This window comes from Hippocampus comes, unplaced genomic scaffold (genome assembly GCF_001891065.2).
Source record: "Hippocampus comes isolate QL1 unplaced genomic scaffold, H_comes_QL1_v1.1 scaffold45, whole genome shotgun sequence".
NCBI classification, from domain to species: Eukaryota; Metazoa; Chordata; class Actinopteri; order Syngnathiformes; family Syngnathidae; genus Hippocampus; species Hippocampus comes.
Window position 1 is genome coordinate 1,412,505 of NW_017805783.1, and position 19,514 is coordinate 1,432,018.

A 19,514-nucleotide genomic window follows, 5' to 3' on the forward strand; every position below is an offset into this window, starting at 1 on the left:
TCCTCCTCCTCCTCCTCCTCCTCCTCCTCCTCCTCCTCCTCCTCCTCCTCCTCCTCCTCCTCCTCCTCCTCCTCCTCCTCCTCCTCCTCCTCCTCCTCCTCCTCCTCCTCCTCCTCCTCCTCCTCGTCCTCTTCCTCTCTGAAGAGAGACAAAATCACATCAGAATCATGCACCATATGTGGCGGCTTAAGTTGAGATAGATGTCACACATCAACAAAGTGATGACATGAAGTGATTTTACGAGGAACTGTTTATCATATTTTGCCTTGCACGTACAGTGTAGCTATGAAATATAATTGAAATAGAAGAAACATCCCTGCAGCTACAATCATAAAACAGATTGTTAAATTATTCCCATTTTTCAAATTCTGAAGAAAACTGAGGCTTCTTATCTTCTCCCTTCATTGGTTTTGGAAGATGCAACAAGATACTATGTAACACAATTAAAATGGACATGTACCTGTATTTTGTCTCTAGGAAATGATAACGGAGGCCAACAGTATGTTTCCCTCTTACACAATGTCAGCCAGAGCCATCCAGAATTAAAAGGTGATTTTTGCCTAGCAAGTGATACCATTTGTTTTTTTTTAATCCTCCCGACACTGGATTTGTAAACGATTCATCTGCAGAGCTCCTGAGGAAAGTGTGCAACCCTGGCCAAGAGAGAGACAAGAAGTTCACCTCTGCGCGGAGAAGACACACGCACAGGAAGGGTCCTGCTAGCCAGAGCTGGAACAAAAATGCCTGTCAACAATGAGCACCACCAACATTCATTCAGCATCTGTCCGTCCTTCCATTCATTTCTAAGCGCTTGTCCTACTCAGCGGTCATGCATGAGTTAGGGCCGAGCATAACCGACAAGAGGGCAGGTACATACTGTCTGATCGCCATTCAAGCGCAAAGCACATCAAAACAAGCATTCACAGTAACATTCACACCCGTGCTCTTGTTGCATCGCCCTGCTTTGTCCGGCTATCGATTGTTCAAGGGGGAAAAACAAAAAAACAAAAAAACTAACAAGTATGCTGTGGGTTTGCGCAAAATATGCCAAAACCCGTGACTTCACGTCTATGCTGTAGCTTTAATTCAAGACCGAGTAAATATAAGAAATATGTACGACACTCTACTGCAGGGGTGTCAAACACACGGCCCGCGGGACGGAACCGGCACCCAAGGAGGTTCGATCAGGCCCGCAGGATAATTTAAAAGTGAAAAAATGCATTCAAGACACGGAATGAATAGTTTTCATAAAATGCACTTCATGGATAATCCACTAGGGGGCACACTGTTTTGATCAGAGTAGAAGACAACATTGTTTTGATCAGAGAAGAAAACAGTAGTCTCAGTCTTATTACTGAGACAGACCCAACACATCAGACAGTATCAATGAGCCAATGCCTCTTTATACCAAAACAAAGGAAAGACATGATATTTTGGTTATTTATAGCAGCGTATGGTATAATGTTAATGGTCCGGCCCACTTGACATCTACCGAGTCCGTATGTGAAATGAGTTTGACAGCCCTGCTCTACTGGTACAATAATAAATAACATGAGGGAGGTTGAAGTAGTTCAGCTTTAACCACAGTATTTGAGTTGCACACTAATCTGTGGCTCCTTTTCCATCATCCATTTTCGACTCCACTTCCCTTCGTTAGACTCAATGGCTGAGCTAGCGAGAGTCTATCCCCGGTTGACTTTGGGCCACAAGCTGGGTAACATCGTTGGCTGGTCACCAGCTAATTGCAGGGCCTATATGACACATCGAGTTTGGCTGGTCCTACAACTCCAATCTTCACAAATGGCGTTGACGGCAACGAACGAGCTCTGGTTGGATTAGAAACTTCCGCCCATAACTGTGGAAAAGTTTTTCTTTTTCATATAAAAAGGCTTAGTTTAATTACAATTCCATGTCGCATTGTGACCAAAGGTAGAAATCTGGTTCGTTATCACACTTTTAGTACTGTAAATAGTAAATCCTTATTGAGGATGCTGTCTGCTAAACTAGCGATACGGCACACATCAGTTCCGATGATTTCTTCTTGTCTTTCTTCATCTTGTCCTTCCTTTTTTTTTTTTGACACTTCTATTTCATTTTGGCAATTAACAAATACTTTTGGTGCATTACTGCCACCTTCTTTAGCAAGAATGCAGTGAATGCAGTCCACACTGTCACCACTTAATCCATTCTCATCCTGTTCCTTTCAAAATGGCCACTTTTGGGAAGCCCAACACAACCAGTCACTAAGGTTGCCACCTTTCAGATCTGGAAATAGGGGACACTCCCCCGGCGTCGCAGAAAAACCACGCAGGCAAACGAAATGGGAGGGTTGAAATGCATTGAATCCCAGGAATTTTTTTATATGAACAAACTAAATGCTTTGATTGACATTATTTAACATGTCATATTAGCCTCTGGTCCCTATGAGTCACTTCATCAAGAGTGAGAGTCAGGAAGGAGAAGTCAAGAAAGCCTTTAGACGTACTTAAAGTTTCAAGTGCTCTATTAGCAATGAACACGGTTATTTTTTTTTTGCCTGAAGGCTGAAGTAGCGCGAACCATGGCCTAGCCTATAGGCTATTAAAAAGTGCAGTAAATTAAACAAAGATTTGTACTTTAACACTTTTAATAATTATGTAACGCTGGATAGCCCCAACTTGAGCATATCGACCTGGCCTACTGCATTGTATACATATAAATTAAACAAAGCCTCTCTGGGGAGACTTTTACCGAAAGAGGACAATACTTCAATTAAATAGCCTATAAAAATGATGTAAATGTAACAACTGGGGACACCTTTCCTGTCAGAGGAAGAAAAAAATGAAACACTTGTAAACTTGTGTGTATGCATGGTCAAGGCTGAAGAGACTGAACTCGGCTGAACTTGAGCATACTGTATTACATGCTTACACTGTCAAGTGCTGTGACAGCTATACCAAAGCCTATCTGGGGACACTTTTATTATTATAACGATAACTATAATAAAATTAAACATTTGTGTGAACCCAAATGAAAAGATGAAAAAAAAATGGGGAAAAGTGCATAACAATCCTCTTCCTCAATCCCTTCATGTGCTCTTTGATGCCAGATCAGGGCTAAAGACTGAACAGGTTTTTGGTCATTGTTGTTGAATTCACTGTTCATGTTTGTGATCAATTCATACGAAATTCATACGATTGGACCTGTTACTAATGAGAACAACACAAAAGACAGGGTTTTTTAATTGAGATTTTTTTTCAAATGCTCCATTGCTGGCCATTAAGACAATCATGAGTAAGTAGCCAAAAACAATCACCTTTCTATATTTTCCAAGTTTAGAGCAATCTGTGCCAAATTATGAATCTCCTAACTACAGGAAAAAAGCACAAGAGAAAAAAAGTCAAGTTCTGTGCTCGGACGATTAATGAAGCATGTGCAATTGCATGAGGAGCATGTGTGAGTCCTACACTGAGACAGCTTTCCATTTGTTCGAAAAATACATGCCTTTGTGTGTATAAAATATATTCAATGTTAAGTATAACCCGATAATCTTTTGTTTTCAGTGCAAGGATAAGAAAGTAGACAGTGTTCCTCTCTGTCTGTGTGATTGTATTATCCCGTCGCTGTGAGACAAAGCAAGATGTCTAGATCAGTGGTTCTTAACCTTGTTCGAGGTACCGAACCCAACCAGTTCACATGCACATTCACTGAACCCTTCATGAGTGTAAAATAAAAAAAAAAGTATCTTTTTTTTTTTTTTTTTTTTTACAAATTCAAGACATTAAAAAACATTAAAACCAGAAAAAAAGCAAATAAAATTTCAAGACCGAAGTCGATTTTTTAAATTTAATTATATGGTAGAGGCTCTGTCAAACCCCTGAGACCGATTCACCGAACCCCTAGGGTTCGATCGAACCCAGGTTAAGAACCACTGGTCTTGATGAAAGGACTGTTCGTTTATATGAGATGACCTTGCCGAAGGAGAACTCGGCAGTTACTTCTCGCAGCCGTCTGGTGTATTTGAAGTCTCCTCAGATACAAGTTTTTATTAAATTGTAACATTCTCAAAAGTGCTTTTCTTGTCTTTTGTGTAGGAATGGGTTAACATTTTTCTCCCCTTGACAGCATCCGGGTAAAATGATCCGTTACACAAAGAAGATGAGTCATTTTGCGACTCAGGCATTAAAAGCAGGATATTCGATTCAGTTTGTTTCTGTTTGGTCTTCTTAATGTTTGCAATTTTTGTCCAAACACTCTGTGTGAGTTCAAGTATTTTAATTGCAGAACTTTCAGAAATAATATCAAAATAGTGAATAGTTGTTGTTCATGTTGAAATTTTCTGATTTATTTCAATCATCTGATCGTGACTGCACATGAAAAAAGATCTTTTTTTTCAGTTAATAAGCAACTTTAGCAAACAACACTGAGAGGAGGCGCGTTGGTGTGACGCAGCACTGACAATGATACATAAACACGAACAAGAGTTTTGGCTGTGCTGAATCCAGAAAAACCCAGAGGATCTGCAAAAATGTCTGCAGGCCAATTGGAATCGCTCGAGAGAACGTTGGAAACTTACATTCCCAAATCTGAGCTGAAAGAGGTCAAACGCCTCTTATTTGGCAAGGAGACCGCGTGAGTTGAAATAGATTGTTGCTCTCGTTTGCTTCGTTCACATTCTTTTGCCTCGTCTGTTTATTGTCAGTTATTTAAGCGGAGGAGCGAAGTGGACTTTGATCAGTTTGTTCTGCGGTGTGATCTTTACCCTTTTGCACTCGACTAAACTGACAAACATGAAAGGTCAGAGTGTATTTGTATAGGGAAGCTGAGATGTAAGCAATGCGACCGACGTATATTTCAGTCAGGGTTAAAAAGCAAAGTTGTCTTTAATCCGTCGAAGAAATGCTCTGCGGTACACTATGAAGGAAGCATTAATATTGAAACGCGCATACATTCTGAACTCATATCAATACAAGCCCGGCAATTTTGCAGTTTGTGCTATTGATGACGAACTGCAGTATGTGACACCAGAATAGTGAATTTCCAACGGGGAATGTCATCTATAGCATCCTGGACCTTCCAGCGGGTGCCCTGGAGGCTGCACGGCAAGGTGACTTTGAGCTGAAAGGCTTCAGCTTTGAGGCAGCTGAAGAACAGCTGAGGCTGCCCAGAAGGATTCGAGTGGGACTTATTCAGCACCACATTGTTCTGCCCACGGAAGCGCCTGTCCTGGAACAGGTCAGCGAGCAGATGGGAAGAACTAGAACACACATTTCAATGAATTAACACAACACTGGTCCTTGCCAACAGATCAATGCTATGCACAACCGGGTTGGTCAAATAGTGGAAGCTGCGGCCATGTGTGGCGTGAACATTATCTGCTTTCAGGAAACGTGGAGTAAGTGGAAACCATGATTGTTGTGCAAAGAGTTTGAAAGATGAACAAACGTTTCTGACTTGCTGAATGCAGCCATGCCGTTTGCTTTCTGCACCCGTGAGAAAGAGCCATGGACGGAATTTGCAGAATCTGCTGAGAATGGAAACACAACTCGCTTCTGCCAGGAGGTGATCCAACAGCTGTCATACACATAGGGACAAAAGTATTGAGACTTCTGATTTGATTCACGAATCAGTCAGAAAGTGATGCCACTAGACCTGTATGGTCCCCCCGAATCATAATTCTACCCTCCAATCAAACTTGAACAGTGACTGTGAGCCAGATGCTCTATCAACAAAAACTCCCGCAGATTCACGCACCCCAATGATCTGTTCTATTACTTTTTCCAAATAACATAAGAGAAAGATGTGCTTTGGTTTTGTTGATGGGCAAAAATGCTGGAGGCTGTGTAGGATCACACATGTGCTAATCATATATATTGCAAAAAAATCTCCTTTTAAATAAGCACAAAATATGACCGTACTTGTTTTTCATTGAACCAATGTACAGATGCACAACAGTACTGTATCAAAATACACGTAGTTCACTCTGCTTTGTTAAAGTAGACCTCTGCCATCCTAAAAACAGCTGCTTGTCCAAGTCACCAGTCACCTTACCAATGATGTTAAATGGTATTATGACAGAATGCGACTTTATTAGAGCTGTGCGATACCTGAGGTTACAGCTGCTGCTGTTGTGAAAGCGCTATATAAATCTGGATGTATTGTATACGAAGTAAATACTGGTGTCAGTATCGCTGATATCGATATCAACAAGTAGTTTTTGGTTAACAGATTATGGTATTTTATCTCATTAGTCCGATTAAATAACATGTTATGCGAATTAAACTTTCTTTTTGGATTCTACATCATGCTGTAATATAATATCCTCAATGGAAATATACCTGGACTCTTGTTTAAAGTCGCACATGTAGTAGTAGTAGTAATCTTCATATTCGTGGTCCCGGTTTCTCTTCCAGACCAAAAGAAACGTCGGCCACTGAATTTCGTTATGGTGGCACTGATGAATTTAACCACTGTCTTGGTCTCCTTTTCGTTGGCCTCACTGCGGGTCAGAGAGCTTGCAAGAGGAAAACGTGCGCACTCTGCTGGCAGAGAGTGTACTTGCAATCTACAATAATACCTCGTGGGTAGTTGGAAAAGCTCAAGCAAAGCATATGATGCTTTATGTAAAATGTAATATTCACTGTAAAAATAATGATTTGAAAATAACTATTGTGAAGAATATATAAAAACAAGCAATATCCTTTTCAAAAACTTAATCATCTAATCTTTTTAAAATTAGATTATCATCTTATTTAATAATGTATTTATTTTTTAAATCATACAAGAAAAGTGCATTGAACAGCAACGGTGCAACTTCATATTCTCAATACCACCTGCATTTAAGAAAGTATAACTAATTCTTTTGAAGGTGCATACAAAAAATACAAATAGGATTCAGTTTGAACTTCTAACAACCTGGAATAAAATGCGACAAACCCACATTAAACTGAACCACGCTTCTTATTGAAGCTTCTTCCGGCTCAGGTCAGAGTTTCAAAATGCAAAATAACTGGGTTTATTTCCGCCATCCTTCTTTCTCTCACGCTTGCTGCTCCTGTCCTCCTGTGTTGCTGTCACCATCGCTGTCATTGGCGGCAAGTGTGTCTCATTCACTTGAGCATGTGCTTAAAAGGCAACACGCGAGAAACCCATGTGAAACCAAAACTAAAAGGATCGATGCTAGTGGTTTAGTTTCGATATGATACCGATGCTCACTTTAGTATCGATTCGATTGACACTTGGATCCATCTGCACAACCCAAGATATTGGTAACGCTTCATGCATTTTAAATGAACTGTCAACAGTTCTTGTGAAGACTAGCGCAACATGCTGTGTTTGTGCCTTAATTTGAAATGTTTCATGACCGATATAATCTCCAAACAAACTAGAAACATAGACTTTCCTTTAAATTAGATCAACATGTTATGTGCTTCCTATTTTACCTGAAAGACATGATTTCCTGCTTTTTACTCTCACGTCCATCACGTGCACACTTTTTCTCTGATGGGGAAATGCCAAGTGGAAACACGATTAAGCGATGTCTGCCATCTAATGGTGAACTGTGTTACTACAACTCAAAACATCTCATGGTAACATTTGCCCGATCCCTGCAAAGTGCACAAGCATAACAAATGATATTGTGATATTCTCCCACCAGTTGGCGCAAAAATACAACATGGTTATCGTGTCTCCAATTTTGGAGCGGGACGAGATGCACAACACTCTGTGGAACACAGCGGTGGTGATATCCAACTCTGGAAAAGTACTGGGGAAGAGCAGGAAGAACCATATCCCCAGAATTGGAGACTTTAACGAGGTCAGCATGTCTGTTCTTTTAGACTCCTTGACTCCTTCTAGATTTTGGTTTTTTTCTTTGCTCTCAGTCGACATATTATATGGAAGGTGACACTGGCCACACCGTGTTCCAAACACAATATGGGAAGATAGCTATCAATATCTGCTACGGGCGCCACCATCCCCTGAACTGGTTCATGTACAGTATGAATGGTGCTGAGATCATCTTTAACCCTTCTGCTACTGTTGGTGCTCTAAGGTAAGTGCTGGTGGACAGCTTGACTTAAGGAGAGGGTGTTTGTGTTTCTAAAATGAACAATATAGATTTATATTATGTGATTAATATATCAAAATAATTCAGCAAATATTTTAATCATCTTTTCAAATACTTTCACGCAAGGGTGTTGCACTCAGAGATTGTGGGTGGGTGAATTGGTGAATGGATGCATGCATAAATTGGCTGCTGATACTACTCTGTATATGTCATCACTGTCTTCTAATATTACATAATATTCATTGTCTAGTGAGCCCATGTGGCCGATTGAGGCCAGGAATGCAGCCATAGCAAACCACTGCTTTACCTGCGCAATCAATCGAGTTGGGACGGTAAGTCAGAGTCACCTGTGAACTTTTGACTTTTGTATTGAATGATTTATTTCATAATTTTTTTTGTAATTACGACGTGATCAATAACAAACCTTTTGGTTCACGCAGGAGCATTTCAAAAGTGAATTTACATCTGGTGATGGACAAAAAGGTAGGATTTTAACGGAATGTCAATGCATTTCCTGTTGAGATTACGTTCTCAAAATTAAAAAAAAAACAGCGTCGCACATTCAATCTGACATATGAAAACGTTTTGGCACAGCCTTCATCAGATCATATTTTTTTTCTATTTGCCTAAGCAACAGCGTGTGTGAGTCGTCAAGTGAATCAACCTCGGTCAGGTGTAGGGAACTCTGTTTCCTCGAGAACCATATCCAGCCTGTTTTAGAGCTCTCCCTACTCCACTACAACTGATTCACTTAATCATAAACGTTTCAGACTCCAACAAGGCTTTTTGAGGAGCTGATCGTTTCAATCAAGTGCATTGGCGTAGGGAGGGATCTAAAACAGGAAGTATATGGCTCTTCAGCAACTGGAGTTCCCCACCCCTGTGGCCTCGGTGATTCTAATAACCACCAAAAAAGTGGGAGGTACCAATCAAGCTGGAGGCCACACCCAGTGCAGCATCTACAAGATACAAAATATATTAAAATATGTCAAACTAGTATGTGTGGAGAGAGAGAGAGAGAGAGAGAGAGAGAGAGAGAGAGAGAGAGAGCAGCACATCGGCCTCACAGTGCAGAGGTGCAGGGTTCGATTTCCGCCTTCCTGTGTGGTGTTGCATGTTCTCGCCGTGCCTGTGTGGTTTTTCTCCGGTTACTACGGTTGCCTCCCACATTCCAAAAACCTGCATGGCAGGCGAATGGAACACTCTAAATTGTCCCAAGGTGTGAGTGTGAGCGCGAATGGTTGTTTGTCTACGTGTGCCCTGAGAATGACTGGCAACCAGTTCAGGGTGTATCCCGCCTACTGCCTGAAGACAGCTGGGATAGGCTATGGCACGGCCGTGACCCTTGTGAGGGTAAGTGGATCAGAAAATGGATGGATGGGTGTGCTTAATTTTGTGGTCAATGGGCGCGTAAATGAGTATGTATAATATGAAGCTACAACTCGAATGTTTGTGAGTAATAAAGAGTCTGAATTAGGACTAAAGGAGACACAGAGGCGGTGCCAAACAGAGCGTTGACTATTATGCACATGAGGTAATTGTTAACCCTTTGTCACGTTGCGAGGTGGTGGTGGACCCCAAAAAGCAGGCAGGAGGGAGGAGCAGGGTGTACTTGAAAAAGTGTATTGAAACAGAGAAAACTAAATCCAAAACAAACATAGTCCAAAGTAGCAAACAAAAATCACAACTGAAGCTAGAACAGAACTGTGACCAAAACAAACCTGGCAGCAGCAGACAGACAGACAAACGGCAACAAACAAACATGACAGTAGCAAAGAGCAACAACGACCCGACAATGAGTGGTCGGGCTGGGAGTCCTTTTAAAGCACTAATTACCTAATGACCAACAGGTGTGCAGCTGCAGGGGAAGCCCTACAGTGCCACCTGTTGGTCCCAAACCGAATCATGACACCATTTCAGGGACAGTCGTGATTGATCCAGGTTTTAATGGGTATGTTGGTGAAGAAGACAGAGGTGATGACTAAGTTTGGTATCCAGGAAAAAAACTTAAGAGGGACAGATGGCTGTGGCTAAGGTGAGAAGGGAAGATGTGTGGGTTTTGGTGAAGAGGTGAGGCACGACCTTGATAGACAGGAGAAGCTTACAGAAGACTGGAGCAATCTCGGAACCATCTCGGAAAGGTGGCTGTGGACTTTTTGATCAAGGTGTTCAACAGAATTCTAGAGAGTGAGAAGATAGCAGCGCAATGGAGGAAGAACAAAGGCGATGTATCGAGTTCTGGGAGCAATAGAGGAAAGCGTAGTGGAGGACTGAAGTGAGTATTTGTGAGCAACGTTATGGTTTTATGCCTCAGATGAGGTCCACGGTTGCATTATTTGCCGTGAGAGTTTTGACGGAGAAGTACAGTGAAGGTCAGAAGATAGACGTTGATGGAAATGAATGATGCAGTGGCGACAGCGAACGGAACAAGCCAAAAGGAAAAGAAGATGAAGACAAATGCGTTGTTTCGGCACATTGGCATGGCAGATGTCTAATGACGAATGAAAAGCATTCTGATTTTGACTTCCAAGTATCGTGGTAGCAAATTGTATGCCTTTGTTGTGACGTACACTGTCATGTCAAAATAAATAGGTTGCAATCATAGCATCTATCGCTTTTGGGGGTGTCTGCAGCTCATCATGACTTTGGACACTTCTATGGATCCAGTTATGTGGCTGCTCCCGATGGAAGCCGCACACCGGGGCTTTCGAGAACTCGCGATGGACTACTGGTAGTAGAACTAGACCTCAACCTGAACCGCCAAATCAGTGACAGATGGAGTTTTAAGGTAAACTGCAAGTGGACTGCTTCATACATAGCTTCTTATTGTGGAGACATTTCTCTTTTTGTTTCACAATACAAGGTGGAATAAGTTTATTGAAATATGGGAATACGTTTATTGTAAATCAGGTCAAAATCTAGTTCCACTGTGGACCTATCCTGTGGAATGACATTTTTTTGACCTTTGATTCTTTTTTTTTTTCTGTAGATGACTGGGCGTTACCCCGAGTATGCTGAGGCTCTTACCAAGGCGGTCAGACATGACTTCCAGCCGCAAATAGTGAAGGAATAAATCAAAGCAAAAAATGATCCCTCACAGAAGAAGTTCTCAACTGGTTTCAACAACAACATTGCTCCATGGATATTGAAGCGCATATTCTCCAGTGTGCTAAAGTCAGAAAACTTTTTGGGCTGCGCGGATTTTCCCATCAACTTATGTTGAGGTCAGACGACATGAATGTAGTCCGATTTTGAGCCGACAAGATATATCGCAGCAAAACTGAAGCGTCTCATAGCCCATTTTCAGTTGTCTTGACACATCGTGGCCCGTATAGTGTGACATACTCAATGAATGGTCGTCTGGGATGTTTCGCGACCATCACGACGAAAGTCGGTCACGTCAGAATTTTTGTATGTCTTGCTACATAGCGGGACATGTCCTACATCTTCCTTTGATTCTTTGATTTGTTCTTCGGCATTGACCAATAGGAAGAAAGTGCCCTCCTACTTATAACGAGTGACCAAAAAAAGTGTTTAAAATTTGACTTGAACGAAAGAGGAAATATTGGAAAGTATACATACTCTAGCATTTCAACTCATGCTACATTTGCTAAGTGAAAAGCTTGTCGCATATTTGCAAACGTGGTGTCATTACACAAATTCATTTCCTCAATTTTTTTTACTGCCCGCCTCCACACCATCCAGGAACGGCTTCATGGTCTCTTAGATTTTCCAACACAAATGTGACTCACATTTATACAGTTGAGAATTACAATGTCTTTTCACAAAGAGTAAGTAATCCAAATACACAGGAAGGCTTGTACAGTGTAACCGTGAATGGCTTCTTAAATCAGTGGTCACAAAAATAGCACGTTTCTGATTAAATGTTTACTTGAAACAACAGAATTGTGTGTGATACGTGTAGTGCAATGACTTTTCAAACAAAATGGCAAACTGTTCAGTGTCATCAACAATGAACACGACACTCAGTGTGACACTTGGTTCGCTCGTGATCAAAACGTGCTCCGTCTGTTCGGTTGCCATGAAAACAGAAACCTTGTACTGCATGAAGCTTATCTGAAAAGAAAACGCGAACAGCATAGGTGAGTTCATGATCTTCAAGCATGTTCTTTCGGCAGCTTCTGCTTTGGAATATTTCATGGAATCCAATTTCCCTTTAGGCGGAATAAAATCTGAGATTGGTTCATAATACACACTCAAAGGAAACCTAATTGGGTGCACCTGAATTTTCCCATACAAGCTAATTCATCTATCTATGCATTCTTGACATTTTACATAAGCGCAATGGCAAATACTCCCGTTACATTGCTAATCGTAAATTCATGCTCAGTTTGATTTTATCATAAAGTGTTGAACATTTTTACCCTTTCATGGAAACAAAATATTGGAATTACCATTTTTATGATACTGTTTTACACCTGCACTGCAACTACAATATTTAACAATAAACATATTGTTAAATTAATACACCTTTGACAGCATCCATCGGCTTATCGTTGTAAGGCAGATTTTCATTACCTGAGAATTTCAAAGACCAACTCGTTTCCCTGTTCCAATTATCGTGAGCAAAATGTGACACAAAGCTGAGTTAGCAGGACTTAAAATAGTAGTGTTGACATGAAAAACACACATCTATGAATTAAAGTAACCATGACATCCTAAAACCTGAATAACGTGTTCACCACTTCCCATAAACCCCGAAGCAAGGTCAGTATGACAATTCATCTGTTGTCTTGGAATACTCCTGTCAAGTTCATGAAAAGCTAGACAGTCAAAAATCCTTACAGTATATTCATAGTAAAAGGATCTGCTCATCTCAAAAAAAACCAAAACAAAACAAAAAAAAGCACGATTAAAAAAATAAATAAACCAGCATCACCTATTGAATTCATTCCTTATACAGGCTGAGTGGTGTTGGTTGTAAAAGAGGAAATACGGTCGTTGAAGTCTTTTTCACGTTGAACGGCTGGACTCATTCGCGCCACTGACGGGTGGTGGCGAGACGGAGGTAAAGCAGGAAATGCACTTGCTCACAAAGTTCACCGTGTGCATGAGGTGGCGTGAAATCCATATCAGCTGGCTTTAAAGATAAAGAGGATGTCCTCATCTGTCCCGTAGCTCCGACGAGCCTCCTCAAAGTTATTGACAGTGGTGCAGCAGACGCCTATATTCGCACACACACCCACACAAAATGTCAGCTTTACACCACGGCTGCTCTAAATCAACACAGCAAATGGTTTTAATTGGTTGTCACCAATATCATGTTTATTTTTTTTAAAACGTTTCTAGACATGTAGACACGCTTAAATTGAAACATTTGGATGTTAGAATAGAATTTGTGTTCCTGTCCATGAAATCAGACGGTATTTATTACTCACGGTCAGAATATGCAGGGTTGTTGTACAAAATGCAGCCGGTAGTCCTGTTGAAGCCGCGCAGCACGACAAAATGCCCCTGATACTCTGGCTTCCTGCAGAAACACTTTTGGCCCACAGGGAGGAAGCAGCAGTATTTGACGGACGCAGAGCAAAGTTCACACGTGAGGATGACAGCATTGATGAGCACGATGGCAACATGGTTCTCTTCGAGATGAGACTCGATTTCCTGAATGGTCACAGAGCTGCGGGAAGAAGAGTACAAAACGACTCGGTGATTTGTGGGATAAGCTACAAGGCGACATCATCCATCTGTTTTCTAAAACGCTTGTTGTGATTAGGTTTGGTGGTGAGCTGGAGCCTAGCCTCGCTGGCTTTGGGCGTGAGGAGGAGTAATACCTGCAACTGGTTGCCAGTCAATTACAGGGCACAAAGAGACAAGCAACTATTTACACGCACATTCACATCTGCAACAATGCAATATGCAAGCCGGAGTACTGTGAGAAAAAAAAAAAAAACAACTTCAAGCAAGGTGAGAACAACATGCAATCGCCAAAACTAACACTACCCCTGTGCACTGCTTGGCCAAAACATCGATTCGTATTTGTATGTAGAAATAAAGTACGTACCATTTTTTCACAACCACACCTTTGCTCTCTGCTTTAAGGAAAAGTTCATTCACTCGATCTTCCTCGGTATCAAAATGTTTCCTATAAAAGGACTGCAATGCAGAGCACAAACAATACAAAGCCAGATGGAAGTCAGAATTTTGATTGAATTGGATCGAATCATTGTCTGAAGAAAGATACCTGATTCCTAAAGCCCTTATCAACTCCCAGCGTCTGTGTGCAAAAGCAATGCTTGATTCCTAGATGGCACATGAGGTAGGCCAGGTCAATCGTCCACACGCTCTCAGTCATTTTCAGTTCCCAGCATGCTTTCTGAAACTGCTCATCACTGATGGGGTGCAAGTACCTGCCAGGCCAGAAATACACGAGCTCAATTGGAATCAACTGTCGTATCCAATGGGTTTTTTTGGGGGGGGTCCTACTGTAATGCAAGGTATAATATTCCCGTCCTTCTGAATTGGAATTATTAATGGTGGTAATGCTCTACCTATTCCAATCGCATATAAATCGACTTTGTGCTTCAGGATGCTGCATTTTATCCATTCTGTCCACTACAAAAAAGCCACCTAGTCCTATTTTAAATGAATCATAAACCCCATGAAATCAGTCGACACATTGAGTATGTGCTGTATCTTTCCTCTATAAACTATAACCTGGATTTTAGTAATATGTGGAGTTGTTTATCTTTTAGGAGCAAAAGTTCAACAGAGGCATGTTGTAGAAGTGCATAACACGAAGGTTTTAGTAGGTAATGTATTACATTTTCATATTTGGCTATAAAACAATAATAGCTATAAAACATTGAGTAGAAAGTATGCAAAATGAATGTGATCATTTGTAAACTGTTGTTTTGAAATTGTAATAATAATCATGCAAAAGTAATGTAACACATTCCATTTCAGTGACAGTAATATTGTACTGTAATTTAATGTCATTTAATTTACTTTCAAAAGCCAGGAATTAATAATACATATTACATTTTTAAAAGTAAATTGTCAGTATGTGTAATCAGCTCTTATTTTATTTTATGAATCTATTCTGCAAATATAACCTTGCTGCATATCTTTGTGTTGCACACCACCAAGATCTGATATGTCTAATTTAATCAGTAGTTACAATTTCCAGGCCCAAGTGAAAGATTCGTTTAGATGACGATAAACCTTCGACTTCGTTTCCACTTTTGCGGGAAATTATATGCGCAATGATGCCATCTAATGCTTACTTGAGTACCATCCTGGAGCAAGCTAAACCACAGTCCCAGTGATAGAGCTGCTGAATGACAGGTACATCCAGTAGGACGATATCATCTGGGAAAAACATAAGGGGCACAATTCTTGAATTCATTGGTAAAATGGGAGTACAGTAGTTGTCGTTGGACAAATACGTTGGGTTGTTGACATCAGCTGATGTCACTCACCTGTCATTCTGCTGTCGTCTTTCTTGAAGGAAAATACGCCGACAGCTTTCCCAAATCAAAATGTGTTGTTTACACCTCTAGCGTTTCAATAGTTGCATTTCTCATTCTCGATTTTTCGTCGAAAAAAAGAATTCAGTTTACAGTTAGCTGCCAGGCTAGCAGTATAAAATGTGGTCGCGAGATTACCGTGTATTCAGTCACCAAGGCTCATTTACAGAGTCACGCTAACATTAAACACGAAAACACATATATGTGACTAACGTTTATAAAACAAAACAAAATAGGAACGACGGGTTCTGAAATTCAGATGTTTTCTTCGACTCGCCGTAGCTCTTCTTCTTCTACGGTCAATTTGTGGGGGTTTAAAACGACAATTTAGCACATACGGTCATCTAGCGAATATTAATCAAGAGAATATTTATTTTTATTGTGCTTCATCTAGTTGGGAAAACTACTTGATGGATTTTTTCCCCCATATATGCGGCGATGTTTTGGGGTAAAATTAATTCTTAAACTCATACCGCCCAGTCAAGGTTCACCACATATTTAGGGGATGTCTTCAGTCAGGAAGACGGCTGACTTTCCTTATACTTCATGTTCAGCTACTATACAAGTCAGTGAATAAATTTAGTTATGCCAGTCTGTATTAAACTTCTATAGGTTATCTTAGGTTGTGCGTCCGTAGGTTTAGTTGTATGAAAAAACATCTGAACTGTCGCAAAAGTATGAATTATTATCTTGTCTTGATTTACAGTACTCACAAATGTACTCACTCTTGCAGTCAAATTGTGGCCTGTTTATGAACGGCAACAGATGAATACACGGGTTTACTTTCTGCTTTCTAAAGGAAGAGCACATAATGTTATGCACTGACATAGATAGGTTAACAAATATATAGTTCTAATACAAATTCCTGGAAAAATAAAGTGAAATTGGATATATTCCAGTGGAACCTCTGCTAATCTCTCACACCACACCAGTGTTCCGCTGTACCTTGGTTGGGAAACACTGGTCGAGTAAACCATGCCTTATTTACAGGGGATGTACAACTGACATAAGCATAAAACCATTTTAAATCAATTAATTCTTCTAAAGGAAACAACTGCAATATTTATTGTCATTATATTCAACAACAATTACAATTTACATGAACACTTAGTAGAAGGAATGACATACTGTACTGTACCTGCAGTCATAACTGTTATACAGTAATGTTTTTTTTTGGGGGGGGGGGACTCTTTTTACAAGAAAAGAGAAACAATTGTTTGGCATGTTATTTTTCTTCACATTTAAAAAAGTGCTGCCTGGTATTTAATGTTTCAACATACTTGTACACATAAAATGCTACATACGTATGTATATACAGTATGTGTGTGTGTATATATGTATATACCTGTATATCACTGATATGTTTAAGGTTTTGTTTCAGTACTGCGAGTTCAAGTGCAAATAAATGCATCTACAATATGATAAATTGATAGTGAAATATCAACCACAGTTTACTCTCTATGAAGAAGTCTAGTTCACCAACCGCTGGGACATACACAAGTTTAATCAGTCTTTTTTTTTCTAGCAATGTAATGTCAGCAGCATTCCTTTTTGAAAGTTTCAGTCACTTTGTCACGGCCAGGAAAAACACTTCACTTGTCTGACTTTTTTTAAAAAAAAAGAAGTCATCCAAACTTTTGGCATAATGGCTATCTATGACAGTTGAAGACAACAAGCTGTACTCAGACAGCAGTCAACAACACCATTGATGGAAAATGACATTTTTAAAACTTTAAATCCCCAACAAGAAGTGCAAAGAGACAGAGTAGGTAATTAAAGCAACACAGTGACCCAATGTGCACTACAGCCATACTAAATATGCAGCTAAAGTGGGCAGCACCACTTGGACAAAATAAACAGTGCCCCAAAGTCATCATACCCTTATGCCAATTGGCATTGTAGCAGCATTGCGAAATTGCCAGTTTTCGGGCCCTAACTGCATTTCTGCGCCAGTTTGAGAAGCTTAATGGCTGCCACAATGCTATATTGAGTAAATTTTACGTTATCCAGAGCAAGTTTCCCGAAACAGGATCTGTTCTTGAAAAACCACGCAGCTGAAGACCTTACTACTGCCACCATTGTTGAAAACAGGCAACGTCTATTCAGAGGGTTGCACTGGAGCTGTACATCGTCAAAACTCAAATTTATGCCCCACCTGGGCTTGCTTTTCAAATGAGACATTTGCAATATTAGGTTTGTTTGGTTGCATTACCCACCCCCCACCCCCGCCCTCCAAAAAAAGGAAAATAGTAAGAGCATGACCATTTATGTATGAGGAGCACAGTAAAGGCTTGCTTGACAATAAGAAGAGTTCAGCTGTGCATTGGCCAATAGCCTTCTACTTTTAGTGCAATATAATTCAAACCCTGAAAAGTGACCAACAGTTATGTGTGAGCTGTATTGTTTTGGGTAAGTGGTGTTACTGTATTATATATCCTTTAAATCAGGCGAACAGACGTTTTGAGTCCATTAATATAAAGATGTCCAAAATGGCGGTACATGTACAAATGCAGAATTGACTTGTGGCAAAGAAGCTTAAACAGTACAAAAAGTTTCCCACACTTCCCAAAAGTGAATATTCTTCCTTGCTGCATGTTACAGCCGTACCTTAATTATGTCCTTTGATCTTGTTTTGTTTTGTTTTTGTTCTTTTTAACTTGCAAAACTTTATGCTAACTGTGTAGCCTTGAGATACTATTTTTCATTTCTTTTCTTTTGTCCCATCTCAACAGGACAATGTCTCAAATGTTTTTTTGCATTTTTCACAATTCCAAGATTCCCAGGGGTCTTAACATCAAAGTAACCTATGAATCAAAGATTATGAACAGATTTTTACAACATTTTTCATGCCATGGAGAAATTGGCTCATTTTAGGGGCGGATCTGTCTAATGCAGTGCGACGGTCTGCATCCTGCAGTAATTTAAATTGGATCAACCTTAAAATACAGATTACTGACATTTATGGCAACAATGAACAACAAAGCAAGCAAGTTATTTGCTCCAAAGCAATATACGGAGTTTTTTTTAACCTACGGTATGTATTTAAGTTAGGGGACAATTCAAGGCACAATTAATTCTGTAAACTCTTATTTTTTGTTGTTGTTGAAAATGCAGGAAAAACAATTTTCACATGTGAAAGTCGACTAAATGTAATTTTTATCGCAGTTTGTTGCCTCGAAATTTTGAGTTCGCTCAGCTTTTTTTTTGCAGCTAATCATTTAACTTACTGAGAAGCTTAGTGCGGGGTTGGTGAATACATTGATTGGCCCCTCTTTTTACTAACAGTGGGGCGGAAGTGAAGAACAGCTGCCTGACAGACACATATTAAGAAATGTTTCCTTGGGTGTTTAATTTCACACTTGATGACTAGGCTTTGTTTTACTATTTTGTCATTTTATGTTAACTGTTCTGTTGATGGCGGCGCGGGACCCCGCAGCGGCTCCTCTCTTTCCAGTGGTTGAGAGGAAAGAAGTTTCATCTGAGCTGTATAGGGGTGTTCACACGGCACACATTTGCTCTGGCGCTACACCGATGTATTTTGTTGCGATATATTTTACACCGGAGCAAATTTTGTGGAGCGGTCACACGTACAAAGCCGCTGAGCGTGTTAGCACCGGCGCAGGATCGGTGCAGCTCCACTTGCGGTCACACAGCAGTTTCTGCAGCGGAGCAAAACGACAGAAAACAAATGAGCTGTCATGTTGGTTCTTTTTAAAACTTATACACAACTCAAGCAACTACTGTACAGGCACGTCCTTCTCCTTCTCGGTCTCCGTGCCTTCAGCTCGAGAGTGACCGCCTCCGAAAACCTAAATCAACGATGCCGTCAATGACACTCAGAAAAGCAAAGGAAATCCCAAAATAAATTCTATGGGGGGCCGGGGGGTTGTGAACACACAACCAAGGAACAAACGATACAAACAACTCCGAGACAGTCCAGTCTCCTACAAAAGGAAAGATGACGTTTGGGGACTATC

At 40.5% G+C, this 19,514-nt stretch overlaps 2 protein-coding genes across 3 annotated transcripts in view; one reads left to right on the top strand and one right to left on the bottom strand.

Moving 5' to 3' along the window:
• Window positions 1-11,569, top strand: part of upb1 (ureidopropionase, beta) — a 14,475-nt gene extending 2,906 nt beyond the window's left edge. Inside the window, exons 1-10 of one of the 2 annotated variants that reach the window (XM_019885269.1) lie at window positions 4,446-4,611; window positions 5,043-5,214; window positions 5,287-5,374; window positions 5,447-5,541; window positions 7,637-7,795; window positions 7,863-8,032; window positions 8,298-8,379; window positions 8,488-8,530; window positions 10,681-10,835; window positions 11,037-11,569. In XM_019885269.1, the coding sequence (XP_019740828.1) occupies window positions 4,508-4,611; window positions 5,043-5,214; window positions 5,287-5,374; window positions 5,447-5,541; window positions 7,637-7,795; window positions 7,863-8,032; window positions 8,298-8,379; window positions 8,488-8,530; window positions 10,681-10,835; window positions 11,037-11,120 (1,152 nt within the window). In that variant the 5' untranslated portion in view covers window positions 4,446-4,507 and the 3' untranslated portion in view covers window positions 11,121-11,569. Of the gene's footprint in view, window positions 1-4,445; window positions 4,612-5,042; window positions 5,215-5,286; window positions 5,375-5,446; window positions 5,542-7,636; window positions 7,796-7,862; window positions 8,033-8,297; window positions 8,380-8,487; window positions 8,531-10,680; window positions 10,836-11,036 lie in introns of those variants that run through there. The other variant, XM_019885271.1, reaches the window with a different exon arrangement.
• A 347-nt stretch (window positions 11,570-11,916) lies between these two features.
• On the bottom strand, window positions 11,917-15,847 carry gucd1 (guanylyl cyclase domain containing 1). The gene is made up of 6 exons (XM_019885272.1): window positions 15,490-15,847; window positions 15,295-15,379; window positions 14,253-14,418; window positions 14,073-14,164; window positions 13,447-13,688; window positions 11,917-13,232 (listed from the first exon to the last, which is right to left on the bottom strand). Exons 1-6 carry the CDS (start codon window positions 15,494-15,496, stop codon window positions 13,141-13,143), a joined length of 684 nt encoding a protein of 227 aa, XP_019740831.1. The 5' UTR covers window positions 15,497-15,847; the 3' UTR covers window positions 11,917-13,140.
• Window positions 15,848-19,514: the final 3,667 nt, after the last annotated feature.

Excerpts from the sequence above, each read along its gene's own strand:
- gucd1 (XM_019885272.1), bottom strand. Across the intron at positions 14,419-15,294 it reads TGCTCCAGGATGGTACTCAA|GTACTTGCACCCCATCAGTG; the intron begins GTAAGCATTAGA and ends CTGGCCTGGCAG. Across the intron at positions 13,689-14,072 it reads GGTGTGGTTGTGAAAAAATG|CTCTGTGACCATTCAGGAAA; the intron begins GTACGTACTTTA and ends TTCTTCCCGCAG.